This window comes from Phragmites australis, chromosome 13 (assembly GCF_958298935.1).
Source record: "Phragmites australis chromosome 13, lpPhrAust1.1, whole genome shotgun sequence".
Lineage (NCBI taxonomy): Eukaryota > Viridiplantae > Streptophyta > Magnoliopsida > Poales > Poaceae > Phragmites > Phragmites australis.
Window position 1 is genome coordinate 18,963,016 of NC_084933.1, and position 16,034 is coordinate 18,979,049.

A 16,034-nucleotide genomic window follows, 5' to 3' on the forward strand; every position below is an offset into this window, starting at 1 on the left:
CAAAAATAATATCCTTTGCATCATATTTCATGGAGAGAAAGTTTGAAAAAAAAAAAAGAAAAATGTGCCGCTCATTTATTAACTCATGTTATTTTAACTTTGCCATGTCTACCATTATTTTTCCTACACAAATAATTGTTTGAGTAAACTAATAAAAGTGGTTTCACTAATTTTGGGGGTGTTATGGATTAGTTATGAATTAATCTATCTGCAACACATTTACTCAATCCTGCACGTTACAATAACTATTTCAAGATTTCATGTATTTTTACAAGATAGAGGATCATATAAGAAGACTAAAAAAATATGTTTCATAATTTTTGGATTAGTAAATAATTAACTATGCATTTAACTCGAATTAATAAATGAGTTGCACGTTTTTATTTTTTTTCAAACTTACTCTCCATGTAATATGATGCAAAGGATATTATTTTTGAAAAAAAAATCACAAAAGGTCTTATAATTGTCTCTAGTTTTTTTTAGAATTTTTTATAATTTTTTTAAATTTTTTAAATTTTTGGACGTGTTTTTGCAACAAAATCAAACCTGGGGGGTTTTGCAACAAAACAATTTTTGGAGGGGAAAGTTAAAATCCAAGTGACTTTGGGGGGGGGGGGGGTTGCATTTTTTTTCCTAACTGAAAAGAGCCCACATAGCAACAAACATCAGGAGCTTATGATCTCTATGTTGTGACTGCCCAGTTCGGCAATCAGCAGTTGAGCGTGAATTTTTTGTGCAATTTAAGGATAGTGATCATTAAACGCTTCCAAGCCATAAAAGAACACAAAGTTAAATTGTAATTTTCTTTAAAAGCTTTGTAATTTCTTTTAATTAGTTGAAACTTCTCTACTATGAACAATTTATACTTTAAAATTTACGCTACTATGAACTTCTCGTATTTTGAATTGAACATTTTTTTTAATACTGAATACCCAATCGTCAAATCCTAGGTCCGTCACTGTTTCTATCAAACTCAAACTTGAAACGACCAGCTCGCTCTACTTACGCTGGCGCTGCAAACGCACGGTGCCACTGCCACGCATGGCCATCCGGGAGGATTGCGCGCGCTCCCGTGCGGAAGTTGTCGCGCGAGGATGGCTTCCTGCCAAGACAAGCCCGACCAACCCGGCTGAGTTCAGCGGCCTTCAGGCAGCTTCCACACAAAATAAATGTGACGAAAATCGTTCCGAGTCTGTATATCTTGTGTCTACAACCTGTTTAGGTCAGATCGGATTAAGTTCTTTTTGTGCGTTGCGTTGGCCACGTACAGCTGACAGCCCACGTACTAGAGAGCCCCGACGGAGGTGTGCTCAGCTAAAGAATTCTCGCCCTCTCGAGCATCAACATGTGGCAACAAAATGTACTCGTAAGCGAGTTGAAAAGCTTTAAATTGCTGGGCAACACCGTGTCTACCAATTTTCAAGAAACGAAGTAAAGGCGTTTTAGTACGATGTGAATCAGCAGCATGTTTTCACACAGGTTTTCCGGCAATCATGAAGGCATTGCCTAGGGGCGCTTTTCTGGCAACCCTTTCACCGGGCATGGGCTGCTAACTGAAAGTACAAGACTGCAATCGAGTCAAAGAATAGGCACAAGATCACGTGTGATGCTCGTCTGTTTTCTTGGCTTAAGAGGCGCACGTATACTCGGGGTACAAGATCATGTGCTGGCCTAACATTTTAATAATAAATGTATATTGCTAAAAAAATTATTCGATAATCATAGGAAGCTAAGGGTAAAAACAGAATAGATAGTTTTCGATTCAATCCATATAGATGCAGATGCGGGTACGATTATATCTATCTATGCAATACAATCTTTTGAATTATTCTACTAACTATTGTCTGCTATATTATGCTCATTTGATAAAAAAAATTTATATGCTAGTGTGCATACCTCTTACTTGCGTGGAAGTAATAGAAATAGCTCTTGGTTTCTTTTCCTTATAATCGAATTCTATGATATGCATATCTTGTTTTATATCTACTTGCATATATGCTATTTGTTTGAACTCCTTTTAAGTTTTTCATTGCTTCTTGTAAATGCATGGTGACTGGTGCCAATACTCTAAGTGAGATTTTGACTATACATATGAATATGTATATTCATGAAAATTTATCCTAGTAAAGATGATAGATAGCTTTAGAATAGAGACGAAACCCATATAACCTTAACACTAATATGTATGATTGCTATCACATCACCTGTTGCTTGCACGCTCGTGTGAGTGAGTAATATTCGACTATTTTAGTCTGTTTTTAGTCTGACTCCAACTTCGAAACAACCCGTATTTGAATCCATATCTGCAATATCCACTCCTAACTCTAAATTCGACAAAAAAAAAAATGGATGTGGATATAGTAAGAGCATGATCTATCCAAATCCAATATGTTTCCACCCTATCAGAAACTAATTGGAGCTTTGAGATGGTGACGTATGGTAGTGAGAAGAGACTTAAGAGAGTATTAACAGTCAGTTGAGTTAGAATATATCATATAATTATTAGAGAATATTTACAGTACACCATGATACTAAATGGTGGAGAGTATTATTGTTGTGATCCAACCGTCCATTTTAGTAGATATTATTGTAATTATCTTGGTACCTTTAGGGGTAATTACGTCATTGACTGACCGGACTTTGGACCTTCGTCACCCATACCAACCGACGGAGGGTGAAAACCCTAATAAATGAAATGAACAGAACAAGTGAAAGCTTATCCGAGGAATAAACTAACATTTTAACCTTCCCTAATTAAACATATAATTTACAAGTTTATTATGGTTTTTTTCCAATCCTACCCTTATGATACTCATGATACTCTTTAATGATATCCATGATACTGGTGAGCGATAGAATATCATTGGGTCAATCTAAACCACCGGATGAAGAAAATAGACGACATGCACTCATTTAGGTGTACCGTAAAAGTCTTCAATTATTAAACTTTAATAACTACTAATATCAATAGCTATTACATATAATATATAGTCAACTTTTTTAAAAAAAAATAGATATGCATATATGTTCCAAGGTGTGCCCGCCACTGGTGACAACCATATTTTTGTTGGGAGATATGTCCCTCCACACGAAGAAATTGATAGTGCAAGGTGTGTGAGCCGTTGATTGCCACCGTGATGGGCAATGGAGATACACTGAGAAGAAAATCCTAGCTCTTATTATTCAGGTTGAGAGGAGGTAAGCACAGCGGAGCTGAGCAGCGGCTGAGAGAGAAGCCCATAGAACAACAAAGGAGAGAGAGAGAACATAAGGGAAGAAGAGGCTTGCTGTCCAGATCGGTATGTCTTGTGCAATCTTCTTCAAGCTCTTGATTGGATACGCAAACGTGGTTGGATCGGCACCAAACTTGGTGAGCTCATTCTATACTTAGATTACTTCGATTTTGGTCCGTGGGTTTGACATTTTGGTTAGTAGAGCACCGGATTTGCAGGGGAGTATGACAGCTCTGTTAGTAGCAGATTCAATACTGAACAGTTTTGGTAGAAGATCAATTTGGGTAGTGAAACGGTTTTCGATTGTGCTGAAATTTTGACTGTGTACGGGGAACTCGTGGAACTACCTGCCTACCAAATTTCGTGCAGTTTGGATCTGTGGTTTGCTCAGTGTGAGTTGAATTTCGAACGGGACAAAACGCAGTCTCTGTTGTATCTTGCTTTAGTGTTGTTGCTATTGTTGTTGTATCAAGATTGTGGTTATCTTGTTGGTGTTGCTGCTGTTTTTTTTTTCGGCCATCAAGAGAGACTCTCTCTGACATTTTTTAAAATTTAAGTTAGTGGAGTATTGAATCCTGACTGGCTAAGAACTTGCTGAAATCAGCTTTTTAGAGAGGTACCTATAAACCGGTACGCCCCGGGTTTGAGCCCGGGTGGCTGACCTCTCTACTGGAGAAACTAGCCAAAGTGTACATCTAGAGGTTCTAGAGAATACTCATTGTTTTATAGTGAAGAGGTTGGGAGTGGGCTGCTTGCCCTGTGGTTTTTACTCCTCTCGTTGAGAAGAGGTTTTCCATGTAAATCATTATGTTGAATGTGCATGTTGTGTTGTTTATTCCACTGTAACTGTTGGTTTAAACTATCTGAAAGTTCATCACAAGACGAGAGATTAATTGTGCACGTTTGCTGCCCTTTATTCCCAACAATTTTTTCGATGGGCATTGAGTAGAAGACGCCGAAAGTGTCTCATTTTACTTCTAGCTGCGGAAAGCACCGGAGGCACAACGCTTAACTCGGTTTACGTCAAGAGCCATGCGCCGTGATATTTGCTTGATCGTTATCCTGCTTACTGTTCAAGCAGAAGTGAGCGCCAGCGCTTGTGGAAACAGTCAAAGATATCTTTTTAGACGAATTTTTATGAAAGCCTTGATGTAAGGAAGCATGGAGAAAGAGTGAAAGGCCTACTCTCTTTTTCGCCTACTCGATAGTAATAGCCTAATGGGTTCTGGAGAACCAAACGATCCACATTGCTAGGCACAGTCCGTTCTGTTTTGAACCTATGTGTAACCTGGATTTACGTGGTATTTTCCTTGAAAAGATGATGATAAGACGCACCATCTTTGGGAGAGACGAACATCCGCTGAACTCAAAAGGTTGCTAAAGGATTGTTGGCGAGGCATCAAAGCACGCGACTTCAGAAATTCATGTAATGGGATCTCTTCCGGAGTTCTGGTCCAAAGTTGAATGTAGTACTGGATTACTGCATCGATTCGATCAATGAATTGAGAAAAAAAGTCAGGGAGAATAATGGAGACGAAAGCAACAACAGTTCACTAGATAGGACTAAGGATACGTATCAGCAGAGACAATCTCTGGTATGTGTTCCTTTCTTGGCATTGCATGCTAGGCAAACGAAAATAACGCTGTGCAATTTTATTTTCCAAGCTAGTATATGCAAGCTAGAAGGTTCGGAGCATATTCCAGTATCCACCCTTCTTCTGGAAAAACGAAAAAATATGCAGTCCTAATTAACGTGTGCACTGACAAATGGCAGTTTTAGTGAAACTTGACTTGTCTTCATGGTTCTAGAATCTTAGATGTCAAAAGGAAAACTTTGAAACATATACAAAGTTATACCTTCTTCCAATCTTGTTCCATTACTTTCAATTCGATCTTTTTCAATCAGTGTGTCATCCATATAACTAAAAACTGCTGAACTTACAGCACAAAAAGTGAAAGATACCGGCGATTGTAGAAGTCATTAAAACTTCAGCGCAAAAGTAAGCAATTTGATGGAATAATCTTTCATTTCTTCTGTATTCAGATGAACAGAACAAAACTACAAGTGTCACAATGAAAAATTTAAGAGTGTACTGGCGCCAAATTCGCCTTGTAGAGGCTTTTCCTTCTGAATAGATCCCCGAACTTGCGAAATATCGGCCTCTTCTTCTTGTGCTTCATGTCATCATAGTGGCTCTCGTCAATGTGATCGAATTCGTCGTCGAAATCGTCCACCGCCGCATCTGCTGCGGACTTGAGATCAGCAATGTTGCTCAGCGACGCGAACACCCGGTCCTTCGGGTTCAGGTTCCCCATCCGCGCCGACTGCGAGAAGCCGCCCTTGAACTTGGCCGGCTCACCAATTGAGTACCTCCTGCTGCCAATCCTTGGCTTCTCTGCCATCCATCGCAGCGACGCCGCCTCTGGTGTCCCGTTCTTGCTGGAGGCAACACCGTTTGGAAGGTGCTGATCGAAGCGGTGGTCAGGCACAGGGTCTGTCCTCGTCGACGTGGGCGTGCTGCACGCCGTTGTTGTCGCGGCGAGGAGGCTGTTGAGCTCCTTAAGGCTGCCCTGCGCCGCGGCCTCGCTGACCTTGATGCACTCGTACTCCTGGCGGAGGCTCTGCAGCGCGCTGTCCTTCTCGGCGACGACGTCGTTGAGCCGCGCGTTCTCGCCCCTGGCGAGCTCGAGCGACTCCTTGACGACGTTGGCCTCGGCCACGGCCTGCTTCAGGATGTCCCGCAGCCGCGCATTCTCATCGCGGATGACGCGCTGCGACTCCACAAGCTTGGTGTTCTCCTGCCGGCCCCGGTTCACCTCCTCCTCGGACGCGCGCACGCACTCGAGGAACACGCGCTCCTTGTCGCCCCACGCGGCTGCCGACTCCTCGGCCTCGAGCCTGCACCGGTCGTGCTCGTCGGACACGGCGCGCAGTCTCGCCTTGGCGGCGGTCAGCTCCACGCCCAGCCGTTCGGCCTCGGCATTGGCGGCCTCCAGCTCGGACTGCGCCTCGGAGAGCCAAATCTTGACCTGCTTGGCCTCCATGGTGACGTCGGAGAGCGCGACGGAGAGGTCGTCCAGGGCCTTGCGGCTCCTCTCCTCCCCCTGCATCGCCGTCCGGAGCTCGCTGCGCAGGACCCTAATCTCCTCGTCCGCGCCGCCGAACACGAGGTCCTTGACGCTCCTTTGCTCCATGCCGCCGCGCCGGGTCGCCGCGACCGCGGCCTCCAGGCCCTTGTTGGCCTGCTGCAGCGTGGCGATCTCCAGCTTGGCCTCCTCGAGGGAGATCTTGGTCTGCTCCAGCTGCTTCGTCTGGTATATCAGCGACTCGAGCATCTTGCGCTCCGACTCCTTGGACTTCTCCACCTCCCGCTCCAAAAGCTGCACCTTCTCCGCGCCGCCCTTCGCACACCTCTCGCCATCCCTCCTCAGCTCCTCGAGCTCCCTCACCGCCCGCGCCTTCTCCTCCCGCTCCTTCCTAAGCTCTTCCTCCAGCTGCGCCACCCGTTGCTGCATCGCGCCGCCTCCGCCGCCCACACCGCGACGTCTCTGGCGGACAACAAACCAAGAACCACCGTTAGAAACAACTTACCCCTGATCACACCAAAGCCGTCAGCTTTGGGTGTAACGTAACGTAACGCAACATAGCCGTAACCACAGAAGCCACTACCTCCGGGGACGGCGACGCCTTGGAGGAGCCGCCGGCGGATGACCGGCTGCGCTGAAGACGATGGGACGGCTTGGGTTCTTTGGTAACGGACGAAGCAGTGGCCCTGAGCCCGGCCTCGAATGACCCGGATCTGCGCGGCGAATCCCAGCTCATCAAATCGAATCGGCGGACTAAATAGTCAAACAATTAAAAGAGCACGGCGAGAGGAGTAGAGAGATCCCCGAGCCGAGCCGAGCCGGAAAAGAAGGATCTATAAGGAAGGCTCGTGCGCGGGCAGGCAGCCAGGTCTCGCAGTCTCACCTCGGCCTGGAGGACTGCATCTCGGGCACGCGGGGGCGGGGCGGACTCCGAGGCGGTCCAGGAAAAGAATCCGTTCCCGCGGGCGACAGGCGTGTCAGGGAACCGAATTAGAAGGCCCTGCCGCCCCTGCGCAACATGGCGCAATTAATACCAGGCGACTGAGGCGCCGAGGCGGCGAGGAGGGAGGGGAAGGACCGGAGCAGAGTAGCAGCAGGTTGTGGTGGGGTTAAGTGGAGGTGAAGCCACGTGGAACTAAACAACGGAGTCAGCTTGGATTTGTTTAAACTTGTATGGTGCGCGTCGTCGCGGGCGAGGCCGCAAATGGCGGGTCGTGGACTCGTGGGGAGGGAGCCCGTGTGTTTGCCGCCTGGCGCCGAGGCCGGGTGCGCGCGGTGCGATGGAGGAGGGGGTCAGCGGCGGAGGTTTTGTCGCGTTTGTGCGGGGTTCTTTTGCTGGTTCTGATCGAGCCGCGCGGGGCACTGGCAGTGGCCGTTGTGCTCGAGCGGGAGTCCGGCCCGTCCCGGCGTCCCGTGCGCTGGGTTGCCGACCGGCGCATGGAGAAGCTGCGGGCACGTGAGAGGCGGCCCGTTCCAGATCGTGTCGCGGTGACGAACGGTCGGCGGCAACCTTGACTGTTGAATGGGGTAGGCTAGTCTAAGTTTTCAGTGCAATCGTTGCTGCAACTTTCGTTGAAATTCCTGCGAATCAGTCAATCAGATGATAATTCTGCTATTACTTTGCAAATCCCTTTTTCTACTATAGAAATATAAAATTATAGTACTACTAGACCATAAGAAATCGTCCGCCTTGATGAGTGATGATAATTGTGTACTACAGAGTTCAGACAAGGTGAGCTCAGATTCGATTGGAGTTGAAAGTGTGGAGAGGATTTGAGGCCGGAGTGTGACAACCGACAACATCAAGCTCGGGCGTGCCGACGAGTAAATGACTAATGAACAAGTCAGCACGCCTTTTTAGGTGTAGAAGCAGGGCACAAGGCACAGCGTGAACCATGATGAGCTGATTGAAGACTGTGTGCCCGAATAATCGTGGGAAGGAAGAACGTGCTGATGACCTCGTAAGGGCAGACGATCAAAGCATAAACAAGTCGAAATTAACATGTCACAACGCCCGCAATTATAGGCGGATAATTAAGTAACACATGGCCTTCAACTGCGAGCGTTGCTTCACGCATGCCAAACTCGGAAGTCAGCTCCACGAGAACATATCATATTGGCTGTGTTAAGTTGCCCAAAATTGTTTTGACTTGCGTCGTGGGTATGTATAATTTTGAAATGAGATATATTTAATTATTTCTATCTATTGTTATATCTATTTGGCGGATATTAATATATAGTCTCATTCTAACACGAGAGTGAAGCTCGATTTGAGTTTCACTTCGCAGTCTGATCCAACAGATGTAAACTATTGTATTCGCTAATGCAGTCGAGCTCACTTGTTAGTGTCACAAAATTATCTCCATACGAGTAACCAATCATAATCTTAACTCTTGCATCTATCCATACAACCTTAGATTTTGTCAACCAAACAGAAACTTAGCTTAAATTGTGTAATACCCAAAAATATTTAATTCATTTGTTGAACGCAGAACCCGTGAGGGAGTACAAATTTTGACCTTTTAAACAGTTGCTCGATTGGACGATCGGAGACCGTAAATGTGTAGATCTCGTCGAGACAATTCTGTTTTGTTATCTAGCGTCGCTGTCGGTGTATCAGGAACCGGGGGTCCCTGAGTCCCGAGGTCAGGCCAGCCATCCGCCACGTGTCACCATCACGCGAGGTCCCTCCTGCGGGGTGAGGAAAGTCCAAGTTCCGGGAGAAGGTGCTCGGGGCCACAATCTTTGGTTTCCGAGCACCCCAGTTCCCCAACGATCCGCGGAGTCTAAGTACCGGGAAGAAAAGTGCTCGGGCTGGTGCCAGGTCATCCCCGAGCGCCCTAGTTTCCCGATGACCAGAAGAGTTAAAGTTCCGGGAGAGAGTGCTCGGGGCTGCGAGCGGCAGTCCCCGAGCGCTCGGTTCCCTGAAGGTTCCACACAAAAATTGCTCGGGAGAGAATGCTCGGGGCTGCGCGTGGCGGCCCCCGAGCGTTCGGTTCCCCGAAGGATCGGGCAAGAGTGCTCGGGAGAGAGTGCTCGGGGAGGTGAACAGTACCCCCGAGCACTCGGTTCCCCGACGACCCAGAAAGGCTCCCGAGGGGCCCACCGATGAGGTGTCCGTCAGTCAGAGGTCGAAGCCACATTCAATGAGCATGCGTGGTCTGACACATCCAACTGCTCCCGCCGCAGTGTCAGTCCCTGCCATGCTTTGACAGGGGGGCGTGGGGCTATTAATTGCACAGGTCCCGTCCCGTATCATCCGGTGTGTCTCGGGATAACATCGCCAGGATCAAGACATTTCGCCTGCCGCCCTGCCGTGGCAGAGGAACAAGACAGGGCGGGCACGCTGGGTGGCTCGGTGGCTGCCCGGTGGGCCCTCTCAACGGCGCCCGTTGCCAGGGCGTCCACAGTGACAGATGACCGGATGCGCGTCGCGTTTTTCCACCGCCTCAGTCACTTCGCCCAGAGGAGATGATGACGCCTTTCTCAGTCATGGCGTCTCGGAACTTGTGCCCCTTCCTTCCCGTTCGGGGTATGTCGCGGCCGGCGGGTGCATAAAAGGATCGGCACACAGAGGAAGAAGAAGAGGAACAAAAAAAAACCAACGAGGAAGACAAGCCCCACGACGAACCAAGCAAGCAAACAGAGACATTGTGAACAGGCTTGAGCATAGCTCCAGCCGAAGAACAAGGAGCCTCAAGTTCTTAGATAGATCATCTTTCTTGTAACCAGCTACATCCTTGAGAGGTCTCCCCCGGAACAGTTATTGCACCATACAGGAGTAGGGTGTTACGCCCCCGTGCGGTCCGAACCTGTCTAAAACTCCGGTGCATTTACTTCTTTCCGCACTAGGTCGTCCCCCTCCACCGGCCTTTGCATTTACTCTCATTCATTTCTCCGACGAACTTATTCAGGATCATCCCCCCGGCTGAATCTCTAAAAAGGAGTCTCTCGGGATCCCTGCGACAGGAGTTAATTCTCCGACAGTCGCGTTTGGGCACTCGATGAGTATGTTGCGAGCCTAATGAATCTAGACTGTTAGTTAAAATGAAAAAAAAAAGAAAAAAAGAGGAAGATAAGGCTCTAGTGGGATCGACTCCCGCCTAATCCCACCTCCAGTTCACCTAATCGCCTCTAGCTCCGTCTAACTCGCCCCGCCTCTAACCCTAGCGCTCGACCGCTACCCCCGTCGCCCAGCCTCCGGTCACTGCTACCGCTGCCTCCGTCCCTGTTGCCACCTGTCGTCGCGTGCCTGGTCTCCCACCCCGTCGCTTGGCAATCGGTTGCTAACCGGGGGCGCAGGGGGAGCAGGAGGGCGTGGGGGAAGAGTGGGGTGTTGCTGGGGGTAGATATGAAGGTAAGAGAAAAGAAGAAAGGAAAGAAAGAAGAAGAAAGATTGAAGAAGAAAGAAGGAAGAAGAGGAAGGAGGAAGAGGAAAGGGAGGGAGGAGGAAGGAGAAGGGAGGAGAAGGAGGTTTTACATGAGTTTGCCGATCTTCTTCGCCGGTTTTTGGTTCTGCTCCGAAGGTAACCTCTTCGTAGTCCTCAGAGACTTGTAGGTAGTGGAGATTGGTCGTCCAAGTCATCGGTTGAGTGCATTGTTGGTCCAGTTAATGAATAGTGCATCAATTCAATTTGAGGCCTAACCGATGTCGGATATTAGTATAGGTTATAATGGAAGTTGTAGCTTTTGTCATACGCTTTTTGATAGCGTTGGCGTTGTTCTTTTTGGATAAGCGGTTTAGACATTTTTGGCTACTCTGTGTTGGTGTTCGATGAGAATTAGCCTATGCATTGTTTCTTGTTTTTCGGTCTTCGACCGAGCTAGAGAAGGTTCTTGCTCAGCGTCTAGCAAGCTAATTGGTAGATGTCTTTTCATAGTCTTTGGTTGTCAGGTTTGCAGGGGTTTTGGGCATATAAGCATGTGCATTCTTTTGTTTTATTGTTGCGGTGCCTTAGTGCTAATTGAGTGTTTGTTCAGGTGGTGCCGTTTCAAGTCGCAGCTAGTGCCCGCCTTCATCGTCGATGACGGTAAGTGAATGTAGCGGATGACTATGCTTTAACTTGTTATTTGGTTGTTTCTATTCTTTTAATTGCAATATATTCATCTAACCTAATAAACTGATTATGAACTTGTTACCCTATTTTTTTTACCTTTAAGAAGTTTACTCGATTATTGATTTATGAAGTGTAATAAGTGTGATATGTCACTTGTAGTTGTTCATTACTATATTATGTAATTCTTGAAGTCTTAAATATATCTTCAACGTTATGTTGTTGGTTATGCATGAACTATGTCATACATATGAATCTCATGTATTGGAAGTTTTGTCATTATTTTTTGTCTTTTTACAAATGTCTATATATCATTGCTATCTTGGATGATTTTGCTATTAGTCATATGTCTAGAGATGATAATTTTAAAGCTAATGACTTACTATAATAAACATCTGGTTATCAAGTTGACATAGACAAATTTTTTGTGATTGAAAGACTAATGTTTGAAAATGTTGGTCATTGTATAGCCGTACATGAGTTCTTGGGTTCGGTTATGTCTTATTCAGTGAGAGAAAAGGTTGAAGTGGTTGAATCTAAGGATTGGAGAAGGCCCTTAATTGATTACTTGAATGATATAAGCAAAAGTGTTGATAGAAGGATTCGGCGATAAGCCTTTAAATATATATTGTTGAATGATGATTTATATCGCTAAGTTGTAGATGATTTGCTTCTTAAATGCTTGGATTCAGATCAACCAAGAATTGCTATAGGATTGGCACACGTCAATCAGCTCGCAAAATGAAGTGGTCATTGAAAAGAGCTAAATTCTATTAGACAACTATGCTTGATGATTGCTTTAGTTATTATAAGGGATGTGAGGCATGCCAAAAGCTTGATGATATTAAATTAATTTGTGTTGCTATGATGCATCCTATTATTAAGTCATGATTGTTTCGAGTTTGGGGCTTGGATTTCATTGGTCAAATATATCCTCCGTCATCTAAATGTCATCGCTTCATTTTGATGACTACCGACTATTTCACCAAGTGGGCTGGAGCTATTCCTCTCAAGAACATGATGCATAAGGAGGTGATTAATTTTATTTTGGAGCATATTATCATATTAGGTACGTGAATTTGTTGAGCCATTAAAAATTAAGCTTCTCAATTCATCTCTATATTATGCTTAGGTTAATGGTCAGACCGAGTCTAGTAATAAAATTTTGATTAAGCTTATCAAGAAGAAAATAAATGAATACCCTAAAAGATGGCATGAAATTTTATCGGAGGCTTTATGTGCACACCGTATTTCTAGATATGGTGCCACTAAAGTAACACCGTATGAACTTGTTTATGAATAAGTGGTTGTACTACCTGTTGAAGTAAACCTTGGCGCTTTGAGGTTGGTCGACCGGAATAACTTGTCAGCTGTAGATTATTATGATCTAATGATAGACAAGATTGATGAAGTGACGAAATGAAAAAATTGCAGGCTTTTAGAGAAATTGGGAATGACAAATTAAGAGTAGCCAAAACCTACAACAAGAAGGTGAGAGCAAAGTCATTTCAAATTAGAGATTTTGTATGGAATACTATCCTGCCGTTTGGGTCAAAGAATAATAAGTTTGGCTAGTGATCTCTGAGTTGGGAAGGTACATACAGAGTTGTACGTATCGTCCTCCTCGAATTTTTTTATTTGTTCGAAACCTTGCATGGAGAGAATTGTATAGAGCTATTAACGGTTGATACTTGAACAAATATTATCCTAGTGTCTAGCAGAGTACTTAAATAAGATACGATTGATGTTTTGCTTACCATTGTCTCGAGGTACAACTAAGGATATTGTTTTGCGTAAAACATGTCTGTTCACAAAAAATAAGTGGGCTTGTGTTGATGATAAGATTTAACATATATAGTGGTCATTACAATAATAATTGGCTCAACAGGATATCATTGGACTTGGTCGAATCTGTGGGAGGTGACCTTCGAGTAGGTGAACACAACCAGTGACCACAACTGGTGGCCACAGCTAGTGACCATGACTAGTGACCACAACCAGCAACCACAACCAACAACCACAACCAACAACCACAACCAGTGACCACCGACCAGACGACCAGTGACCACCGACTAGGTAACCACAACCAAGCGACCATCAACAACTGTGAATTTCAGCAGTTGGTCTCTGAACAGATGGAAGAACCGGTTGGATTCGAGCACATGTATACATCAAGCAATGGGTCTCTAAACAGGTAGTCAAAATAAGAAGGTAGTACGTGAGCAGATGTTTGGATCGAGTATGTAGTCGAATATAAGAAGGCCGACCTGTAATAAAGGATATTCAGGTATATATATGAGAATTTACGTTGTTGAATAGGAAAGATGTGTTAGTTATAGAAAGTTTAGAGATCAGAAAGCATAGCCGAATCATATCTATAAGTCTTGTTCGATTTGAATTAGAAGTCCTGATCTTGTACGGCTAAAACATGTCATCCTTTAAATACGAGAGGGTCATGGCCGATTAAGAATCATTATCCAATCAATCAAACATAATTTACATTATCTTTTATTTTGTCTAATTTCTATAGTCATAAATGTAGTTTTCGAGTTTGTCATTACGTAGGGTATGAGCGATCAAGATGGAATTTACCACTCCTTAATAATGGGAGAGATATCTCTGGACCTCCTTAAGGTAGTTGGATTGAGAAAGTGTATAACTATGGTAATATGATTAAAGAGATAATCATGACGAATTCACTACTTGATCGAGTGAATGGTTGGGCTATCACAAGGTTGGCACGTATCTCGCCTTGAGCTTGACTGGTATCGTGAGGCGAATGGATCAGTGCATGTGTATATCAAGGTTCAGCTGATATGATCTTTTGTGTATACTCGGGAGTCAACATGTCCTGCTAAGGACCACAATTGATTTCGGTTTCGAAAATATTTTCAAGTCGTTGCCGTTTGTACATGAACCTAACGGGTCAAACACTTAATGGGTTGGAACAAAACATACGAATTGGATTCGTATATGGGTTTTGATTGGATTGTAATCCACGAGAAGTTAGAGTCCTAAAGGGCTTCTAACGTGGGAGCACATTGGCAAGCTCTATATTAGGAGAGGTGTGGGTAGGGCGTGCGAAGGTTGAGCCACTCCGAAACTCTAGCCACAACCTTCCACACGATCTCTCAAAACCCTAGCCGCGCATGCGGTACTAGCACATCGGTGCTCGGCGTTTCTGCCCAGTACGTGAGGATATCCATGAATGTGACGTGTTCGGGACTGGTCGAGGATACGACAGACCTGATAGGGAGCTGGTCGAGGAGCACGACCACCTGCTCGGAGCTGGTCGAGGAGCACGACCATCTGCTCGGAGCTAGTCGAGGAACTGATCGAGAAGCTGCTCGAGGAGTTTGACGCGTATGATATTAGATCGGTCTACATCAATTCTTTTTCCGCTGCACTGCGATCGAGCGGTAACGATCTATGATCTCTTACTTAGTATAATTTCCTGAATGGATATGATAGAAATTTTTAATTTTAGATTAGCATAACCTGTCCGTTCTCAACACGCACGAGCCCAAAAAATCAGACTCAGCAGAACTACTGCCACCACTCTTCAGCCGTCTAAAGCAAGACCAATCGGTTCCCAAATTCTCTACCGCCAAACCCTAGGAGCAGCACCAGCATATAGAAAGGGCAACTGAACAGGCACCGGTTTCAGCATAGGCCAAAAGGAGAAGACCCAATCAGTTATCCCAAGAAAGAAATATTAAACATTAAAATTTATTTAAATGACAACACTGACAACGGTGATACAAGACCAGCAGAAAAACACCCGTATTCTCCTCCTCTGGAAAAGCAACAAGAAGCAGGGAGATGCCTGCCAAGGAGAAGTGAGCCGTGTTGGCTGATACTTCCAGCACCATCACCTCGTCAGTCGGGTCGTCACAGTGTTCGTGTCAGCTGCTGCTTTTTGACCCAGCATGTCTGGATCTACAACTCTGAACCCCATGCTGGGATTCCCAGTTTAGCATGCGCATGCAGTATGCCCATGATTCGTAAAGGAACTCGCGAACGGCGATCCAAGAATGCGTTGTCTTGCAGAAAAGGGGAGGGCACAGAATAGGCAACTGCACGGTAAGGATGGAGTAGTGGTTGGGCAGCGCCGGCCTCATGCGGAAGGTGTGCTGTGGTGTGCTCCTTCGGGTGCTGGAATTCGTCTCCCAAACCAGACGTCAGACGCCTGGAAGGTTCTCGTACGCATCGTGTGAGCGTGGCCATGGAATCGCCTATTGAGCGTTACGATGCATCGCCACTTCGTCTTCAGAAAATGTACACGCTCTACTTTTTGAACGTGTTTTCCTGGATTCGTTCTATCGGCCAAAGAATCTCCAATAAAATAGTCAATTATTAGCTATAAAAATTGATCATGTAATATACAAATAACCCAATAGATAACCTTTCAAATGAACTAGCTATATTATTTTCTATTAATTTAATATAAATCCACCTATAATAAGGTGTTAAAGGTATACATGTATCTTAGATTACGCTATAGGCTGGCTACACGTTAGTAGCTAATTTTTCTCTCTTCTTACATTAACACTCAGCCTCATAGACTAAAAATATAACGTGAACATTCTTATAGGTAGCTAATATGGATTATTGGAGATGCCCTAATGAGAAGTGCTATATGTTTACAGTTCTATATCAG

General features: G+C 45.2%; 1 protein-coding gene across 2 annotated transcripts; it reads right to left on the reverse strand.

Annotated features, from left to right (window-relative positions):
- Window positions 1-5,241: 5,241 nt before the first annotated feature.
- Window positions 5,242-7,677, reverse strand: LOC133889776 (putative WEB family protein At1g65010, chloroplastic). 2 transcript variants are annotated; one of them, XM_062330248.1, is made up of 3 exons: window positions 7,204-7,677; window positions 6,904-7,033; window positions 5,242-6,782 (listed from the first exon to the last, which is right to left on the reverse strand). In XM_062330248.1, exons 1-3 carry the CDS (start codon window positions 7,221-7,223, stop codon window positions 5,316-5,318), a joined length of 1,617 nt encoding a protein of 538 aa, XP_062186232.1. In that variant the 5' UTR covers window positions 7,224-7,677; the 3' UTR covers window positions 5,242-5,315. The 2 variants fall into 2 exon arrangements, with proteins under 2 accessions (XP_062186232.1, XP_062186231.1); XM_062330247.1 differs by lacking the exon at window positions 7,204-7,677 and having other exon boundaries at window positions 6,904-7,196.
- Between the last annotated feature and the right edge of the window lie 8,357 nt (window positions 7,678-16,034).

What these genes read in the sequence shown, in the direction of transcription:
- LOC133889776 (XM_062330247.1), bottom strand. Translation starts at nt 7,056, where the DNA reads ATGAGCTGGGATTCGCCGCGCAGATCCGGGTCATTCGAGGCCGGGCTC. An exon ending in AGGCGTCGCCGTCCCCGGAG is followed by an intron (nt 6,783 to 6,903) that starts GTAGTGGCTTCT and finishes GTTGTCCGCCAG; the next exon opens with AGACGTCGCGGTGTGGGCGG.